At 43.0% G+C, this 19,890-nt stretch overlaps 1 protein-coding gene across 3 annotated transcripts in view; it reads right to left on the reverse strand.

The window, feature by feature from the left end:
* SLC12A7 (solute carrier family 12 member 7) overlaps positions 1–19,890 on the reverse strand; it is a 485,337-nt gene that overhangs the window by 351,603 nt on the left and 113,844 nt on the right. For 2 of the 3 annotated variants that reach the window (XM_029589924.1, XM_029589923.1), the window contains exon 8: positions 15,101–15,312. The exons of the other annotated variant lie outside the window; for it this stretch is intronic. In XM_029589924.1, coding sequence (XP_029445784.1) covers positions 15,101–15,312 — 212 coding nt within the window. The remainder of the gene's footprint in view (positions 1–15,100; positions 15,313–19,890) is intronic. 3 annotated transcript variants of the gene reach the window in all.

Genomic DNA, 19,890 nt, shown 5'->3' on the forward strand with positions numbered 1-19,890 from the left:
ACACTCCCCCGCTCCTCGGGGTAGCCTCAGCGTTACCACACCGGACATTCAGTCTCTATGCCTCCCCGCTCCTCAGGGTGGTCCCATCACTACTACTCCAGAGATCCTGTCTCCACGCTTCCCACTCCTCGGGTCTGCTCAGTGCATCTCTGCCTTGGAGATCCTCTCTCTGGTTATCCCGTCTCCTGACCTGCCCAGCATTGCAATACTTTGGACTGTTCTCTCAGACCCCAGTCCTCGGGGCACCCCGCAGTATTGCCTCAGTGCAGGTGTCTGCAATCACGTGGCTGTGACGCAGACAACTCGTCTACGCCTCCTTGATCCTGGGCCACAGCCGTGGTCCAGTTGCCTGTGTTTCCATTCCACCACACCTCCCGACGGTGGGGCCCCTGTGGGGCTCAACCCCACAGGAAGAGTCAACTCCCACCACAGATTGCCGCAGAGGTTTCAGCTATCCAGGCCATCCCTGGCCTGGCGCAAAGAATCAGCAAGCAACAAAAGTTCCTGGAAACACTAGCAGCTGCCATAGACAACTTGAGCACTCGTTTAGACGCTGCAGTGACCACTACCACGATATCTCCCAAGCTCAACCCTTCCACCTCTATGCCAGTTCCTCGGCTGACTGTGCCGTTGCCAGTACCTCCACGCTTTTCTGGGAACCATTTTATGTGCAGAGGTTTCCTGAACCAATGCAACAAGTACTTCTGTTTGCAACCGGCTTACTTCCCAGATGTGATTACCAAGACTACTTATTATCCTTTCTCTCCTGGATGGCAAGGCCTTGGCCTGGGCCTCACCCCTCTGGGAGCATGCGGACCTGGTTCTTTGAGATCTGCCCAGGTTTCTTGCCCTTTTTCGCTCCGTCTTCAATGACCCTGGCAGAAAATCAGTTTCCGGATCCTCACTTCTACATCTCCAACAGGGCACCTGGCCGCTGACAGATTACGTCATAGAAGTCTAGACCCTGGCATCAGAACTTCATTGGGACTCTGACCTTCTTCGATCCATTTTTCTCAAAGGACTGAGCTGTCGAATCAAAGATGAGTTGGCAGCCGCGAATTACCTGCATCCCTGGACTCATTGATAGATCTTGCCAGATGGATTGACTGCCGTCTGCAGGAGCGTTCGCAGGAGACCCAAGCAGCCAGAAGATCTATGCCTAACTCGTCCCGCATTCAACACTCGTCTTCTCCTAGGCTGAACTTGGCTCAAAGCAAAGCTGAGGAAGAGCCTATGCAAATGGGCCGGAACTGGCTCTCTCCTAAGGAACAATGACGTCAACAATCAGGCCTCTGCCTATACTGCGGCAAATCCGGAACTGTCTTAGCCACATGCCCTGTCTGTCCGGGAAACTCCCAGGCCTAGGTTCAGAGGGAGGACTGCTCCTAGGCCTGACTTTGCCTTCTCCTCCATTGACAATGCCCATCTCCATCAAGCTGGACAATCAGGAGTTTCATACCCTGGCCCTTGTGGACTCTGGGGCTGGTGGGAACTTTATTCTAAAACAATTGACCGAACACCTCCAGATTCCCACCATCTGCTCCCAGTACTATTACTCCTTTCTTCCATCCACGGAGAGCCACTACCTGGTCAGGTCACTCACACCACAGTTCCTATCCTTTTCTGCACGGGGTCCCTACACATAGAGTCCATCTCATTCCACATTCTGGACAAGGCCATACACCTTGTGGTCTTGGGACTGCCGTGGTTACAACAGCACACCCTACAGTTTGACTGGACCACCTTACAACTTTCTCGCTGGGGCTCCTCCTGTCACGCCAACTGCTTGGAGCCTGTCTCACCTCTGCCCTGCCTGAGTACTTCGCTTTCTCTTCCGGGCCTTCCCCTGCAATACTCTTCATATACGGATGTGTTTTCCAAGAAGGCCGCGGACACTCTGTCTCCGCATCGTACTTAAGACTGCACAATCAACTTGTTACCTAACATGGAGCCTCCTCGGAGTAGAATCTACCCATTGTCGCTCACAGACTCAGGCCATGTTGGAATACATCTGCGAGAAACTGGCCAAGGGCTTCATTTGACCCTCCAAGTCTCCTGCTGGTGCAGGTTTCTTCTTTGTGGGGAAAAAAGATGGTTCGCTCCGTCCCTGCATCGACTACTGGGGCCTGAACGAGATCACCCTAAAAGACCGCTACTCTCTACCTTTGATTTCAGAGCTTTTTGACAGGCTTCAGGGAGCGAAAATCTTCTCCAAATTGGACCTCAAGGAGCCTATGATTTAATGCGAATCCGCAAGGGTAATGAATGGAAGACAGCTTTTAATACTCGAGGTGGCCACTTTGAATACCTTGTGATGCCGTTTTGGCCTCTGCAACACCCCTGCTGTCTTCCAGAATTTGAAGAACAAGGTCTTCAGGGATATATTATACCAATGTGTTGTGGTGTATCTCGATGACATCTTAGTATTCTCCAAAGACCTACAAAAGCCACTGCCATGATGTCTCTCGCATCCTCCAGCACTTACGAGACAATCAACTTTATGCCAAGCTCAAAAAGTGTTCTTTCGAGCAGGAGACCATTCCCTTCCTCGGCTACGTAGTTTCCAGTCAAGGATTCAGGCTGGACCCTCAGAAATTGAAAAGCATTCGCGATTGGCCTCAGCCTGTGGGCCTCCTCTCTTTACAGAGATTCCTTGGCTTTGCTAATTACTACCAGTCCTTCATTCATCATTATTCCACTCTGACCACACCACTCACGGACATGACTTGCAAGGGGGCTAATCCTTCCCATTGGTCACCCGAAGCCATGACCGCTTTCCAGTATCTCAAGACCACCTTCCTCCGTGAGCCCTGTCTCCATCATCCGGATCCCAGACGCCCATTCATTGTCGAGGTCGATGCCTCAGACGGAAGATGGGGCAGTCCTAAGCCAGTACCAGACTACCCATACTTTACATCCATGCTCCTTTTCCAGATGCTTCTCTCACCCCTGCGAGCGGAACTACGCGATAGGGGATAAGGAGTTGCTGGCTAGTAAAGCTAGCCTTCGAGGAATGGTGTCCCTGGCTTGAGGGAGCCCAGCATCAGATCACGGTCTATACTGACCACAAAAACCTCGCGTATTTACCCCGTGCTCAGCGCTTGAACCATCGTCAGGCCCGTCGGGCCCTCTTTTTTACTCGATTTAATTTCCTGCTGCGCCACTGATCGGCCAAGAATTGCTGAGCCGATGCCCTCTCCAGATCCTTTGTTCCGGAGGATGTACAAGACACTCCACAGCACACAATCGATCCTGCTAAGGTCATCCTGTCTGCCACTCTTCCGGTTCCACCTGGGAAGACTGTGGTTCCACATCAACTACGCCGGAGGGCTCTCCGATGGGCTCACAACTCCCTGACCGCAGGACAACCTTGGAAGTCTAGGACGCTGACCACTCTTCAGCATTTCTACTGGTGGCCTACTATGAAGAAGGATGCACAGGCCTATGTGGAGTCTTGTCCCACTTGTACCCGCCACAAGCCTCCAGTGGGATGCCCGCGGGGACTCTTGCAACCACTGCCTATCCCAAGTGAGCCATGGATCCATATCGCGACGGATTTCATTGTGGACCTTCCTCCCTCCGAGGGCAACAACACCATTTGGGTCACCGTTGACCGTTTTTCCAAAATGGCCCGCTTCGTGGCTCTGCCGGGCCTTCCTTCGACACCGCAGCTCGCACAATTGTTTATTTGCCATGTGTTCCAGCTCCACGGTCTTCTAAAACATATCCTCTCGGACCGCGGAGTCCAGTTCACTGCCCGATTCTGGAGGTCCCTCTGCAAAAAGTTCAATGCCTCTTTAGACTTCACCTCTGCTTATCACCCCCAAGCCAATGGACAAGCAGAGAGAACTAATAGGGCTCAAACAATTTCTTCGAGCCTACATTAATCTCCGGCAGAATGATTGGGCCAACCTCCTTCCATAGGCAGAGTTCGCCTTAAATTCACATCCGTCCTCATCTACCGGTTCGTCACCTTTCCAGGTGGTTTATGGATGTCAGCATCTGCCGCCACTACCGCTTCCGTTGTCTGTTCCTTCACCAGTGGCCCAGTCAACCGCCCAGGAGTTGCATCAACTCTGGAACAGCACGAAGCAGTTGCTACAGCAAGCAGCCCCAAGGGCCAAGATGTTCTTTGATGCACATCACCGAGAAGCTCCCCAGTTTAAACCAGGCGACAAGGTGTGGGTCAGCATCTGGTTTATCCGACTCAAGCTGCCTTCGGCTCGCTTTGCTCCCAGGTACATTGTTCCCTTTCCAGGAATCCCCCATTTGGGGCCAGTCACCTACAAACTCTGGCTACCCTCCACTCTCAAGATCCACAACGCCTTCCACATAATATTAAAACCCTTGGTATTGTCCGGCTTCTCCAAAAAACCACTGAATCCTCAACCACTGTCTTCTGAAGAGGACGTGACATACCAATTCTGAGACGTCCTTGATGTGAGGAAACGTGGAAAGAAGTGGGAGTACCTCCTGTCTTGGGAGGGCTTTGGGCCAGAAGAGAACAGTTGGGAGCCTGCCACCAATATCCTTGATAAGGATCTCATCAAGCAATTCCACACCACACATCCTTTGAAACCCAAACCCCCGAGGGGGGCCTTTGGAAGGAGGGTACTGATATGACCGTTGGCCACGGGCACCCACAGCCGACCCAACTCACGTCATGTCTGGCCCTGCTCTCCACTCCAGGTAAGCTTGCGGCTGTGGCTTGTTGCTACCGCCGCGTTCTTCCTGGCTTTCGGGACTCCACGTGGCAGCTGGGCGCTGCCGACCTACTCTCTGACTCTGGCCCTTCCTAGGTGCGCGCATGTGCGCCACCTGGACTCCCTTTAAAGGCCCTATGGCGGGAACTCCATAGGCGTCCCCAGCTAATGACATCACAAGTCTGAGATATTTAAACACCTCCTTTGGCTTACACTAACCTACTTGGCAACGAGTTCCCTGAGCTCCTGTGGTGCTTGTACCTTTCTCCGGGCCTGCAGTTACTGCCTTGGATCCTTAATCTGCAACCTTGGACTCTGGCTCTGGGTACCCGCTCCTCGGGGGTCTGCTCTGCACTTCCTTGAGGGAATCTCAGTGCTACTACTCCAGAGATCCTGTCTCCACGCTTCCCGCTCCTTGGGTCTGCTCAATGCATCTCTGCCTTGGAGATCCTTTTTCTGGTTATCCCGTCTCGTGACCTGCCCAGCACTGCAATACTTTGGACTGTTCTCTCAGACCCCACTCCTCGGGGCACCCCACAGTATTGCCTCAGTGCAGGTGTCTGCGATCACGTGGCTGTGATGCAGACAACTCGTCTACACCTCTGTGCTCCTGGGCCACAGCCGTGGTCGAGTTGCCTGTGTTTCCATTCCACCTCGCCTCCTGACGGTGGGGCCCTGTGGAGCTTAACCCCACAGGGAGAGTCAACTCCCACCTCGAGCCAAGGGTCCACGAAACCTAACAGTGAGACCACTGTGATCTAACCATCCTTCACTTTAGGAACACACAGACCAATATCTTTTCCTTTTTAAAAAAAAAGTATAAAGGCAATTTATTTAATCTGTTAAGACCTGTTCAATTATACATTCTCCAATCTTAAGCATTAAAAAAAAAAAAAATAGAGCCAACATGGAAATACAGTTCTGCTCATAAGTTTACATACCCCTAGCAGAATTTGTAAGATGTGTAGCATTTTAAGAAAACATGAGTGATCAGTCAACATGTCTTATTTTTAATGTGTTTTAAATTAAACTATTATGCATCACAAATTAGCTCAATCATTAAATAAACTGTAACAATAAAGGAAATAATAAAATGGTTAGGAATGAGGTAAGAAATTGTTTTTCTAGACTGCGTAAGTTGAGACATCTCTAGCCTTTTTTATCTGAAGGTGATTTAAAGAACTGTCAGGGTCTGTTATCAAAATGTGTTATGGCGATAACGCATTAACTGACACCTAAACGAAAAACGATATCACCTCTTAATTAAAAAAAAAATTTTTGAAAAAAATGTTTTTCTAAAAACTTCATTATGAAATTCAAATCCCACCAGAAATGTCTTAGATCTTTATATGTGTTTCACAAAGATTTTCCAAAAATTCAAGAAGAGAAAATTTTTTTTTAAGGATGGCAGGAACGTTTTATATATTGTATTATACAACACCACCCAGGTGTTATTCAATGTATTTAATCATTAACGTTCCCCCCTTCCATCCACAATATTTTTTTGGTGTGAAAAGTGCAAAAAATTGTGCAAAACATGATATTTCAGAAAAACTCCTGAACAAACTTGTCATATAGGATAAAAATCATGAACATCTCTAAATAATGTCAATAAGTCCTGATTCACCATATAAATAGTAAACAAAGTCCCAACTTATCTGTTAGCTGTTAAATAGTCCTTTTCACCTTAAAAGTAAGCTCTAGGGGCCCTCCCAGAACCTTTTGGGTGTCAGAATTTTCTTCCACTACTGTTCCTCTGAACTCTGTTTCTATATAAGCTCCTGGCTAAATGACTTAGAGAGTCTTCAACTCTGTGGATTTTCCCAGGCAGGCGGCCACCCTCTGTTAGCTGTTAAATAGCCCGACGAGGCCCCGTTTCAAATTCTGAAAGGATTTTTTCTCAAGGAATATTGGTAGTGTAACCAATGGTCAGGTATGTTTACCAAAATGTGATTCTATGCAGCGCTGAATAGTCAGAAATGTTTGTCAGAATGAAATCTGAGTCCTCCGTGGAGTTAACAAACTTTCCTTTCAATAGACCGTGACGTCTTATATCGCACTGCTAATGCAAATCTTCAGCAATGCGGTAATTCTAAAAATTACCCTAAACATGTATTTTGATGAATCTAGGGGTGTGTTTGTTACTATTAAATGCATGAGTATTATCAGTTATCAATTATTTCAATGTGTTCTATGTTGGATTGCCTGATTCCACTTTAGAATCATTACAATTATTGCAAAATGCAGAAGCGAGGAATGTGACAGCTAGGGATGTGCAATCGTTTTTTGACGATTAGGAAATTCGTACAATATTTCCTAAATCGTCATGGATCGGGAAACCGATAAAACGATTGCACTTTCCCAGAATGTTCGTGAAAAATTGTTTTTCGGCTTAGTGCGCGCTACAAAAAAACATTAGTTTTTGTTAGTGTGTGCTAACGGGAGTTAGCGCGCACTAAGCCGAAAAACAATTTTTCACGAAAAAAAAAATGCCAATACGCGGGAATATGAGATTTTCCCGCGGCCACATGAACCCGAAAGCGGAAACGATCGGGCACCCGATGCACATCTCTAGTGACCACCACTAAACTACAAGAGCACACATCTTATATATTAGCCCAATTGCCCATTAAGTATTGTGTTAAATTTAAGGTTCTGCTACTAATTTTTAAAACTATTCATGGCCTTTACCCAGTCTGCTTCACTGTGGCTTTGAAAATTTATCAACATGTCTGAACTCTAAGGTTATCAGACCTACATCTTCTGTCAGTTCCACTAGCTAAGCAAGTATGGCTAGCTAAGTCTAGAGACTGTATATTTTATGCAACAGGACCTTGCCCATGGAATGAGTTACCTTTTAAATTAAAACAGACTTCAATAATTAGATTTCTAAGGCTCTAAAAGCCTACTTGTTTCAACAAGCTTATGGATAGGTATTTCTGTAAGGACTGATCTATACCACATGACAGGGCACATATTAAGGATATGAAATTCTTATTGTCCTTTTACTGGCTATATTATAGGCTTAGGAATACTGTATTTTGCAGAGCATAAGGATGATAGGCTACTAGGAGGAATTTTGTAGTGATCAGGGATATAGCAGCATGAATTAAGTGGGCTACAATGCAGGGTCAGGGATGCAGCTAACAGGGCTGAAGGATATTGTTGATATTCTGTCAAGAAGCATAACAGTATATTTAATCACTTAAGAAGCCAATAGGCTACTGTGAAGCATAAGAGTATACTTAGTTGCTTAGGAAAGTATATGATAGCATGAAATATTCAGGTTGTAATGCAGGGTTCAGGGATGCAGCTGACTAACAAGGGGCATTAGAGCATATTTAGTCATTATGGAAAGTATATAATATGAAATGCGTGGATTATAATGCTATTTGTCAATGATATCTAGGTAATAGTGTGTCCATTGATATTGTGTGTTATGATTTTTTTTTTATTATGGATTTATTAGTTTTGTAAGTTCTATAATAAGTTAAGAACATAAGAAATTGCCATGCTGGGTCAGACCAAGGGTCCATCAAGCCCAGCATCCTGTTTCCAACAGAGGCCAAACCAGGCCAGAAGAACCTGGCAATTATCCAAACACTAAGAAGATCCCATGCTACTGATGCAATTAATAGCAGTGGCTATTCCCTAAGTAAACTTGATTAATAGCCATTAATGGACTTCTCCTCCAAGAACTTATCCAAACCTTTTTTGAACCCAGCTAGACTAACTGCACTAACCACATCCTCTGGCAACAAATTCCAGAGCTTTATTGTGCACTGAGTGAAAAAGAATTTTCTCCGATTAATCTTAAATGTGCTACTTGCTAACTTCATGGAATGCCCCCTAGTCCTTCTATTATTCGAAAGTGTATATAACCGAGTCACATCTACTCATTCAAGACCTCTCATGATCTTAAAGACCTCTATCATATCCCCCCCCTCAGGCGTCTCTTCTCCGAGCTGAACAGCCCTAACCTCTTCAGCCTTTCCTCATAGGGGAGCTGTTCCATCCCCTTTATCATTTTGGTTGCCCTTCTCTGTACCTTCTCCATCGCAACTATATATTTTTTGAGATGCGGTGACCAGAACTGTACACAGTATTCAAGGTGTGGTCTCACCATGGAGCGATATAGAGGCATTATGACTTTTCTGTTTTATTAACCATTCCCTTCCTAATAATTCCTAACATTCTGTTTGCTTTTTTGACTTCTGCAGCACACTGAGCCGACGATTTTAAAGTATTATCCACTTCTCCATGTGTAAATTATAAAGTGTAAATTGTATTTTGTTTTTACCATGTAAACAATCTCTCCGTGCTTCCGCCACAGCTCTTCAGTTAGAAATCGTTAATCTATCCTTTTTTCTAACAGCCCTGTTTGACTTTCCCTGTTGTAATGTAACTTTTGCTTTCAGTGTTAATTGGTTTACCCCGAGTTCATTGTAAACCGGTACGATAAGACTTGGTTCTTGAGCATCGGTATATCAAAAGAATTTAAATAAATAAATAAATATTATGCCTAGATCTTTTTCCTGGATGGTAGCTCCTAATATGGAACCTAACATCGTGTAAATACAGCAAGGGTTATTTTTCCCTATATGCAACACCTTGCACTTGTCCATATTAAATTTCATCTGCCATTTGGATGCCCAATCTTCCAGTCTTGCAAGGTCCTCTCCTAATGTATCACAGTCTGCTTGTGATTTAACTACTCTGAATAATTTTGTATCATCCGCAAATTTGATAACCTCACTCGTCGTATTCCTTTCCAGATCATTATATATATATATTGAAAAGCACCGGTCCAAATACAGATCCCTGAGGCCCTCCACTGTTTATCCTTTTCCACTGAGAAAATTGACCATTTAATCCTACTCTTTGTTTCCTGTCTTTTAACCAGTTTGTAATCCAGAAAGGACATCTCCTCCTATATGTTATGTTATTGTTCAATGTATTTTATATTATATTATTGTTCAATGTTCTTTGTAAAAAACCCCGGTCTGACCTCCCAGACCAGGGCAATCTTTTCGTTTCTTGTAAACCGGACAGATTTGTATTGTATACAGGAATTCCGGTATATAAAAATTAAAAATAAATAAATAAATAAAATAAATATCCCATGACTTTTTAGTTTTCGTAGAAGCCTCTCATGAGGGACTTTGTCAAACGTTTTTAGGTTTGTTTTATGTTTTGAATTTATTAATGTTTCTATTGTTCCCTGCCTACTGTTGTGAATAGGCAACTCAAATAATTCAATTAAAATAAATTAATAAATATTGAAACTATCAATTTTTGTTCTAATTTTCTACACAGTCCTGGTTTCTCGCATTTTTGCCATCGGCGTTTTCTTTATTGTAATTTTATGATTTGGTTTGTTTGCCTCTTATTGCCCTATTTTAGTTTGTGAGGTCTCTCTGTGGTCAGTCTATGGTTCCAAACCTCTATGGGAGTATAGAGTTGGAAAATTAATTCATAGTTTGTATCTTATTACATGAGTTTAAAGTATATTTCAACATTAGTTTCGGTTTCCTGTAGTACTCTCTGCTAATATAATTCAATATTCTATGCTGCTTCTACTTGTAGATATTTACGTGTCTTCCAGTTAGAGCCCTTTTACATTAGTGATTTGATTAAAGAGATGTTTTCAGTTTTGGTTAGTTTTTTCCAATAAAGTTCACCTGGGCACATTTGTCAAGGCCAATGTCATTTTGATGTCAGAGTTCAAAGCTGCTCAACTAAATGATTTGAGAAACTTTACAACTCTTGTGGTTGTCAACTACAAATCATAGGTGCACTATTTTATTTGGATCATTTGTATATCTGGGTCTGAGGCTGAATCTCTCGTCCAAGGAGATATTTTTCAAGCAGTCACCAGATATAAGAAACTATTGTGTCCAAGGAAACTTTTATAAAATAATGTCTTTTCAGCTTTTTGTGTTGAGAGGTTTTATCCAGTCTCCTGCAGCACTCATCCACTCTCCAGAGGCACTCATCCAGTCTCCAGAGGCACTCAACCAGTCTCCTGCAGCACTCATCCAGTCTCCAGAGGCACTCAACCAGTCTCCTGCAGCACTCATCCAGTCTCCTGCAGCACTCATCCAGTCTCCAGAGGCACTCAACCAGTCTCCAGAGGCACTCAACCAGTCTCCTGCAGCACTCATCCAGTCCCCAGAGGCACTCATCCGGTCTCCTGCGGCACTCATCCAGTCCCCAGAGGCACTCATCCAGCAGCACTCATCCAATCTCCTGCAGCACTCATCCAGTCTCCAGAGGCACGCATCCAATCTCTAGCAGCACTCATCCAGGCTACAGAAGCACACATCCAGTCTCTAGCAGCACATCCAAGCTCCAGTAGCACTCATCCAGCACCGATCCAACCTGAACAATAATGTACTACCGACCACGCACCTACAAATCACTCATCCCAATCATGATTTCCCTCACTACACAGTTACTAGGCCTCACCCTATTCACCATAATCCTATTCAACGCCCAATCTCTCACCAACAAAACTCTTATACTCAACGACATACTGCAGGACACAACCCCAGACATTTGCGCCATAACAGAAACATGGCTCAAATCCACGGACATCACACTCATTAACCAATTACCAACGCAGACTTACGATTTCTTCTCCATCCCAAGACAAAAAAAAAGAGGAGGGGGTATCTTCCTAGCTGCAAAAAAATCCTTAAGGTTCTCACACCACCCCATCAGTACAGTAACTAAACTAGAACTAGGATTGTTCAAATCAGAACAACTCCAAATCCTGCTAGTCTACGCCCCTCCAGGCTTACTAGAGTCAGACTCCTCTCCTATCATCGAAACCATAACTCTGCATCTCAATCTTGACTCCCCTGCTATAATCCTGGGTGACTTCAATTTACATGTTGACAAAGTTCCCCTCTCTACAAACTGTGAAGCCCTCCTCACCGCACTGTCAGCGATGGGATTCAGACAACAAATCAATAAACCCACCCACAAAGCAGGCCACACGCTCGATCTACTCTTTACAAACACTGGTATTTCTCTTACAAAACAACCAAATTGCAAAAAAGTCCCATGGTCAGATCACTCTCTAATCTCCACCAGCTTTTCCTTACCTCGATCAGACTCCAAACTCAACTCAAGACCCTCTTTCCTATACAGAAAACCTTGCAACTCGGAACATCTAAGTAAAGCTCTAACCTCAGATCTACCACTCATTGAAGTATCTACCCCTAACGCTGCCCTCCAATCCTGGTCCAAAATAACAAAATCTATAGCAAACACTCTCTGCCCACTGACAACCAAAACAAGGTCTGCTAATACATCCAAACGACATCCCTGGTATAATGATGAACTACGAAAACTCAAACAATTACTTTGGCAAAAAGAAAGAAAATGACGCAAAGCCCCTTCACCAGCCTCACTCTCTGATTACAAACGATCACTCCATCTTTACAAAAGTACCACGTTGAAAATCAAAAGAGACTACTATGCCCGAAAGGTTCATCATCTCAGCTTTGACTCAAAAGCTCTATTCGCCTTCGTTTCCAGCCTCACTAAACCTATCACTCCAGATATACCACCTGAACAAGCCCAGACTAAAGCAGACGAATTGGCTCTTCATTTTAACAAAAAAATATCAGATCTCCTTAATCAGCTGATTCCAAACACTACGTCTCCAGATAACACATATCTTCCCCAAAATAAAGACATCCAGCTTAATGCCTTTGAACCCATCACAATCACAGAGATACAAAATGTATTAAAAAGAATGAAACCGTCATCACACCCATTTGATCAAATCCCTACCAAAATGCTTCTTCTTATCCCGGACACAATAGCAAAAACCCTAGCAGATATTATAAACTGCTCCTTATCACATGGCATCTACCCAGATGACCTAAAAACTGCCTCAATCAAGCCACTGCTAAAAAAACCAAATCTAAATGCATGTGATCCCAACAACTTCCGCTCTATTTCCAACCTACCATTTATAGCTAAAATCATGGAAAAACTGGTAAACACCCAACTAGCCAACTACCTAGAGGACCACAGTATTCTGTCCCCAAACCAATATGGTTTTCGCAAAGCCGCAAGCACCGAAACGCTACTAATTTCACTCATGGACTACCTACTCTCTGGTATTGATAAAGGCCAAGCATATTTACTAATCCTCCTTGACTTCTCGGCGGCCTTTGACACCGTCAACCACGCCCTTCTTCTAAAACAGCTGGCAAACATTGGTTTAACAGGTGCCACACTAAACTGGTTCAAAACATTTCTAGAAAACAGAGGATACAGAGTCAAAATTCATAATAAAGAATCCCAATACCACCCTTCAAATAGAGGAGTGCCGCAAGGATCATCACTTTCACCCACCCTTTTCAATGTCTACCTGCTACCACTCTGCCAACTACTTACAAAATTAAGCCTGAAACATTTCCTTTTTGCAGACGACGTACAGATCGTAATCCCTATAAAAGAATCAATCTCAAAAACAATGGAATACTGGGACAGTTGCCTATTAGAAATTAAACTTCTCCTCAACAGTCTAAACCTTGTACTCAATGCTTCGAAAACAGAATTCCTGCTCATATCACCGGAAAACAATAACACACTTCCTAAACCACCCACACTCCTTCAAACAACCCACGTAAGAGACTTAGGAGCCATCCTAGACAATCGTCTCAACCTCAAAACATTCATTAACCAAACCACCAAAGATTGCTTCTACAAATTACATATCCTGAAAAGAATAAAACCGCTGTTTCACACTCAGGACTTCAGAACAATCTTGCAAGCAATAATCTTTTCCAAACTAGATTATTGCAACTCATTACTATTAGGCCTCCCAGCTTCTTACACCAAACCTTTACAAATGGTTCAGAACTCTGCAGCCAGAGTCCTTACAAATTCCAGGAAAATTGACCACATTTCACCTATTCTCAAAAACTTCCATTGGCTTCCGATCCACTATAGAATCATGTACAAAACCATTAACATCATTTACAAAACTATCAACCAACACACGCAACTCGACCTACAAATACCACTTAAAAAATTCACCTCCGCCAGGCCTATCAGGGAACACTACAAAGAGTCACTCCAAATTCCAAAGGCCAAAACCTACCAACATAAATCCTTGAGTCTCAGAGCCTTCTCATCAGCAGGTCCAGCTCTCTGGAACTCGATCCCACCTGATTTGAGACAAGAGCCATGCTCTTTAACATTTAGGAAAAGACTAAAAACTTGGCTTTTCAAAAAAGCATTTCCAAGCCTTGAATAAAACCTCCTCTCACTAGCACTAACTCGTATGCAATAATGGAATGTAAACACGAATCAACCAACCTCAAACCCTCTGTCACTAATTCCTGCTGAATATTTATCATACTATTACCATTCACAACTGTGTCATATTTATTCATTTGATTACCTATGTACCGTTTCAAAGTCTTATTTTTTCACTTGCTATTCTAATGTATCAATAGGCTGAAATGTAAATATTGTGCTGTTCAATTTCTCCCCTTCCATCCCAAGTTTATTTTCCTTGTTTTTTGTAACTTTCCCTCTCCCTTTTTCTGATTCACTGTATTTAAAGTTCAAGGTTCTTATTGAAAATATTGTTTTTTACGTTACGTTATGCTTTACACTCCTTGTTATTTGTAAACCGGGTTGATGTGATGCCTATCATGAAACTCGGTATAACAAAAACAATAAATAAATAAATAGAAGAGGAGCACCTATCAACTGTTTTCCTCTGAGGCAAGAAGAACAAACCTCCAAAACCTAAGCTGTTGTTGGGCCTGTTTTGGAGATAAGGAGAGCATCGGTCAGTCTGGGGGCAAGAGGAGAGAGGAAGACCAGCAGCCGGGCTGGAGGCAAGAGAGTGTGAGATCAGTAGCCAGTTAGCTGGTAGGGGATACAAGCTTAGATAGCCTGTGTTGCAGCACTATGGCCTGAGCCAAGGCCTGGCCTACCATATCTGTTTTTACCATTATCTCACAGTCTTTGAGCAAACTAACACACACTCTTCAGTGCTGTGTCACATAAAAGGTCAACAGTAAGATTGTACAGTGTGCTCTAAAAGAACATGTATTTTAGCATCATGTAACCTCAGACATGTCAGTCACTTTTAGATTTATGTATTAGGTTCCCACACTGAAAATATCTAAGAATTTAGCAAGGTTGCAGTTACCAGTTCTAATTTTTATTTTGTACAACTCCTACTGTGTCATATTTGCAGTAATAACTACATTTGTATGCTTCATCTTAACAACATTTTAGTAGATATTTTGTTTATTATGTATTATACTGTTAAAATAAAACAAAGTTCAAACTACTAAATAACTACACCATCATATCAGACACTACAAAACATTTTGAGTTGATACTTTTCAACTTACCAGATATAACTCCACTGGCAACTCCAGGGATTCCTTGAATTTCTGTCACATTATTTAAGGTAAAGTATTCATCACAAGTAGCATTGAGTAGAGAGCTATCACAGAAAAGGCGCCACAAATCGGTAGTCATTGTTTCATTGTTCTCTGTAACAAATTTGGCACAAACATTGAAGTTCCGCTTTGAAAGTGTACGATTCCCAAGGAGACAGATGCTGAAAATGATTTTTAAATAATTGTCAGAATTTAAATAGAACATAGTTCTTTATGATTATTAACTAAGCATGGTGTGTTTTGGAAGCTGCCTCCACCTAAACATCCAGAAGGAAAGTCTGACTGCCTGGCCTCTGGAGGGTACTGGCAACTAACCATTTCCCTCTATGAGCATTCTGAAAAGTTAGAACTAGGGTCAGTCTTTGCTCTGGTGGTGTCTTGTACAGGTAATAAGATTTTGGTTTGGAGGAGTTGGTGGGGAGGGTGTCCATTCCAAGGAGAACATAGTCTGGGAGGGCCTCAAAGTACTCTGAAAAGAGCTCTGCTGCCAAACAAAATGAATTCTTAAACACAAAGAAGCCCTTGTGTGTCAAGACATAGAATGCATGCAATGGTCTTTGGATAGACAAACCACATCAAGGATAGCCTTCCTCTCTTTTTATTTTGAAGAGGAGATTTAATTCTCCTCCTTTGAAAGTAGCCATAGCCTCATTGTGTATCTAGTGGGGGTTAGATAACACATTTAACAGTTTTTCAATCTTAGCCAAAAGGCCAAGGAAGGACTGTCCTTAGCTCTAAGCTGTGGGGAATCATGAGCTTTGCCAGCAGGCCATGTCAGGGGTTAACTCTAACTTCCCTTCTCTCTGACCTTTGCACTGAATGCAGCAAAACTAGCTCATCTTAAATCTCTAGCTTATAATTAACCCTCACTGCCTAGGAGAGGATATCTAGCTGCCACGTATTCAGCTGCAGGCAGAAGGCAGACACATATATGGTATAAGCTTCAGCAGCCAATGAAATGATCTGTACGCACCCCCTGAGACAATGGTCTAATGACACGTCTGTATGCTATGGCTAGGAGAGCCAATGATGTAATGACACGTCTGTATGCTATGGAGAGGGGAGCCAATGATGTGATGGCACATTTGTATGCTATGGATGTATGTACAATAAAAAGGGACCCACGGGAGTGGTCAGCCCTTCTCTTCTCTTCTTGCCATGATGTGTCTTCATTGCTGCAATATCTGGTGAGCCCGTGATAACCCCTGCTCACTCGGCTGGAACAGCCTAGGTGGCCACAACAGCAGACTTACTCCCGTAATCGTAAGTAATTTTTCAGCAAGTCTGCTCCCAACAATCGTGAGTATGGGGGGGAAACTGTCAGCTAAGCAGATGTGTCATGCAAGAAAGCTGCAGAAAATAATAAAGAACCATTATTTCGTCACCAAGGGAGAAATAGCACAAGTCAGACTAGGGGACTTAGAAAAACTGATAGGTGAAATAGCTTGCCGTTGCCCATGGTACCCAGAGGCTGGAACTCTGGATGTCCAAGATTGGATTAAGATAGGCAACAGCCTGCATAAGCCCCCACGAGCTCCTATAAGGCAATTGTTACTCTGGCAAAAATGCACAGAACCGATAGAATATCTGGGGACATCACCGTCCCCTACCAAGGCTCCCGTGGCTTCCTCTGCGTCGACCTCAGAGAAAAAACCCCAGGAAACTAAATACACTGAAATCAAAGAAGCTAGCCTCCCTCCACCTTACCCGCAAGCCCTTCCCCCACCAACCACCAGCTCCCTGTACCCCCAGCTGCCATTGCCTGCGACAGTCATTGATTCTGCATCACCGATTTGTCCAGGTAAATTACCATCTCAAACCGCCGTTCCCTGTAATGATTTATGTGCTGCGGTCAGCATGGGGTTTCACCTAGAACAAGTGAATGGAAATCTCACAAGGGAGGAATTATTGGAAGGGATTCAAGCCTCTCCCATTACAGAAAGGACCAAAGAACTAGGTGGGACAGAATATAGTTGGTCCGCCCTTCCCTATAGTATTCTTAGAGAACTCAGCACAAGTATCAAGGAGACAGGGTTTCACTCCTCTTACACCCGAGGGTTGCTAGAGGGATCCCTGACAGCAATTGAATTGAATACTGCCCGGAGTGCCATAAGCAGTAACAATGCCTCCAGATCTTCAAAGAAATTAGCATATATGACCTTGGGCCAGGCAGCCGCAGTCCTGATATCACAGTGGCGTTACAAACAAAAACAGTATCAACATGAAAGAAATGATCTATTGAGACAATACAATGCTCTGTTGCAAACCAGATTAAACCAAGTGATTGAGCAAACAAAGCAAACCTGGAAGGAATGTTTATCTTGGGCTTTGCTATTCAGTTGCAGAAAGTCTGCATACTTAGAGAGCATTTCCCCACAGGAAGTGTATGCAGAGCCTTACGTTGTAACTGTAGTGAAACTTGGACAGGACACTGTGTAAACTTAATGTGAAATGTTCCCCTTTGACAAAGTTAAATAGGACCAGATTTAGGATGACTCCGTTTCTCTGAGCCTTAATTTTTATAGCAATTGCTTACACTGCCAGTGCACAGAACTTGTATTTTTACTGCAGTATTCGTTTTAGGACAAAGTTAAGATAGAATCTGTTTACAAGAGATCAGCAAATCCTTGCCAGTCTCATTGTCTATGGTTGATGTTATCTAGTTATGTTATCAGTTGCTGGCACATTTCTTGTATAAGGATTATAGTTTAACTAAGTTAATGTTATACTGTGCTGCCTTTCAGTACCTCTAGACTTGATTCATTGAATAGAGTTCTCCCCTCTGTTTACTTCCTCTTGAGAAACACTGTTCTGCATCCCTACTCTAGACCTCCCCCTCACTCTGTCTTTCTGTTGTTAACTCTTGGTTGCCACTCGTGGGGGGGAGGGAGAACTTTTGAAAAGAAAAAACTGGACTTAGTACTGCAGTTTCTCTCCCTAATTTCTGTATCTGTTATATCTCTGATACATTTCTTTATCACAACACGTACTCTATACCTCTCCTTCCTGAATTATCTACCCCAACTGTGTGTTGCAGCTTTCAGAGGAGGGCACGAGACAGATCAGATCTCCTGCTGATCCAAACCTCCTTCCTCCCTCAACCTTCAATACTGAACCTTTTCAATACTTTCAAACTTCTTTAATACTGAACTGAGGTTACTGACAAGGACATTTAATAGTAGTAACAGTTGCTTTAGCGTGTAGTAGACAGAGCTGAGCGAACAGCATGTTTAAGTTCCTATTCTAATAATTAATTGATATTGTATTCTGATATTCCACATTGAATTTAAGCTCAGAGTATTATTGATTGAATTTATTGTTCCAGGTTGCAATCTATAAAGTAATGATGGTGCTTCCACTAGGAGGCGCTATGCTATCCTACCATATGTACTATATTATTATTTTAATAATTCTGTTGTATACTAGTTTTTATTTTTCAGGTCTACAGTCCTCCTGTCTTAAAGAAACTTCAGTTTTATTTCCTTTTCTAAATTTTATACAGAATTCTGAACCTTAAAATTTTTACTGACAGAGGTTGCTACATCTAAAGCAATCCCTCCCAAGCCTTTTCTTGCAAATCCAAATTGATTTTATTAAATTGAATAATAGAATTGATTCTCCAAGGTTAAAAAAGTAAAAATTTCACTTTAATCATTACCTTAATAATTTTTTGCTGTGTGCCAGTTTTTAATATTTTCCAGATTGACAGCCTTCCTGCCATGAGAGATGTGAAGATGAACACTTTGCAGCTTATTTTAACATTTTTCAAACATTTCTCACACACTTTTTTGATTTTTGATCTTTGATCTAAATTTATTTCTGATACATCTTGATATGACACGTAAGTTGTTTCTTCATTTATTTATTTATTTATTTTTGGTTTTTATATACCGGAAGTTCCTGTATACAATACATATCACTCCGGTTCACATTTAACAAAGATAACTATCGCCGGGGAGGCGGTTTACATGGAACATATCGAATATAATGAACGGATAATAATCAAAGTACAATCTATTATGAAACCACTAAGATCAACTTAGAAAACAACTTGAAACATATAACTGACGCAATATGAACATTACAATATTGCTGTAAGACAAGGCTGGATGTTTGTTCTTCTTGCTTTTAGCTCTCTGGGAAAGTTTGATGGAAAAGCCAAGTCTTGAGTTTCACTTTAAAAGTAGTATGGCACGGTTCAAGGCGGAGGTCCGGTGGTAGTGAGTTCCAGAGAGACGGGCCCGCTGTGGATAGAGCGCGTTTCCTCAGGGTAGATTTTGCTGGTTGGGTGATCATTCTGTTCTGGTATGCCCTTCTGGTTGGTTTGTTAGAAGAGTGTAGTTGAAGCTGGAAAGTTAAGTTGAGTGGGGAGATGTTATGTAGTGCCTTGTGAATCAACATGCAAGTCTTGAACTGAATCCTATATTTGATGGGAAACCAGTGGAGATGCTGGAGGATTGGGGTGATATGGTCCCTTTTTTTGGCATTGGTAAGGATCCTTGCAGTAGCATTCAGAACCATCTGGAGTGGTTTGGTAGTGTATGCTGGAAGGCCCTGCAGGAGTGAATTACAGTAGTCTAATTTAGTAAGAATGATGGCTTGGAGTACTGTGCGGAAATCCCTGTAGAGTAGAAGGGGCTTTAGTTTCTTTAGCACTTGTAATTTAAAAAAGCATTCTTTTGTAGTGTTATTTATGAATTTATTGAGGCTGAGTCTGTTGTCTAGTAGTACTCCCAGAT

Source organism: Rhinatrema bivittatum, chromosome 2 (assembly GCF_901001135.1).
Source record: "Rhinatrema bivittatum chromosome 2, aRhiBiv1.1, whole genome shotgun sequence".
Taxonomy (NCBI): Eukaryota; Metazoa; Chordata; class Amphibia; order Gymnophiona; family Rhinatrematidae; genus Rhinatrema; species Rhinatrema bivittatum.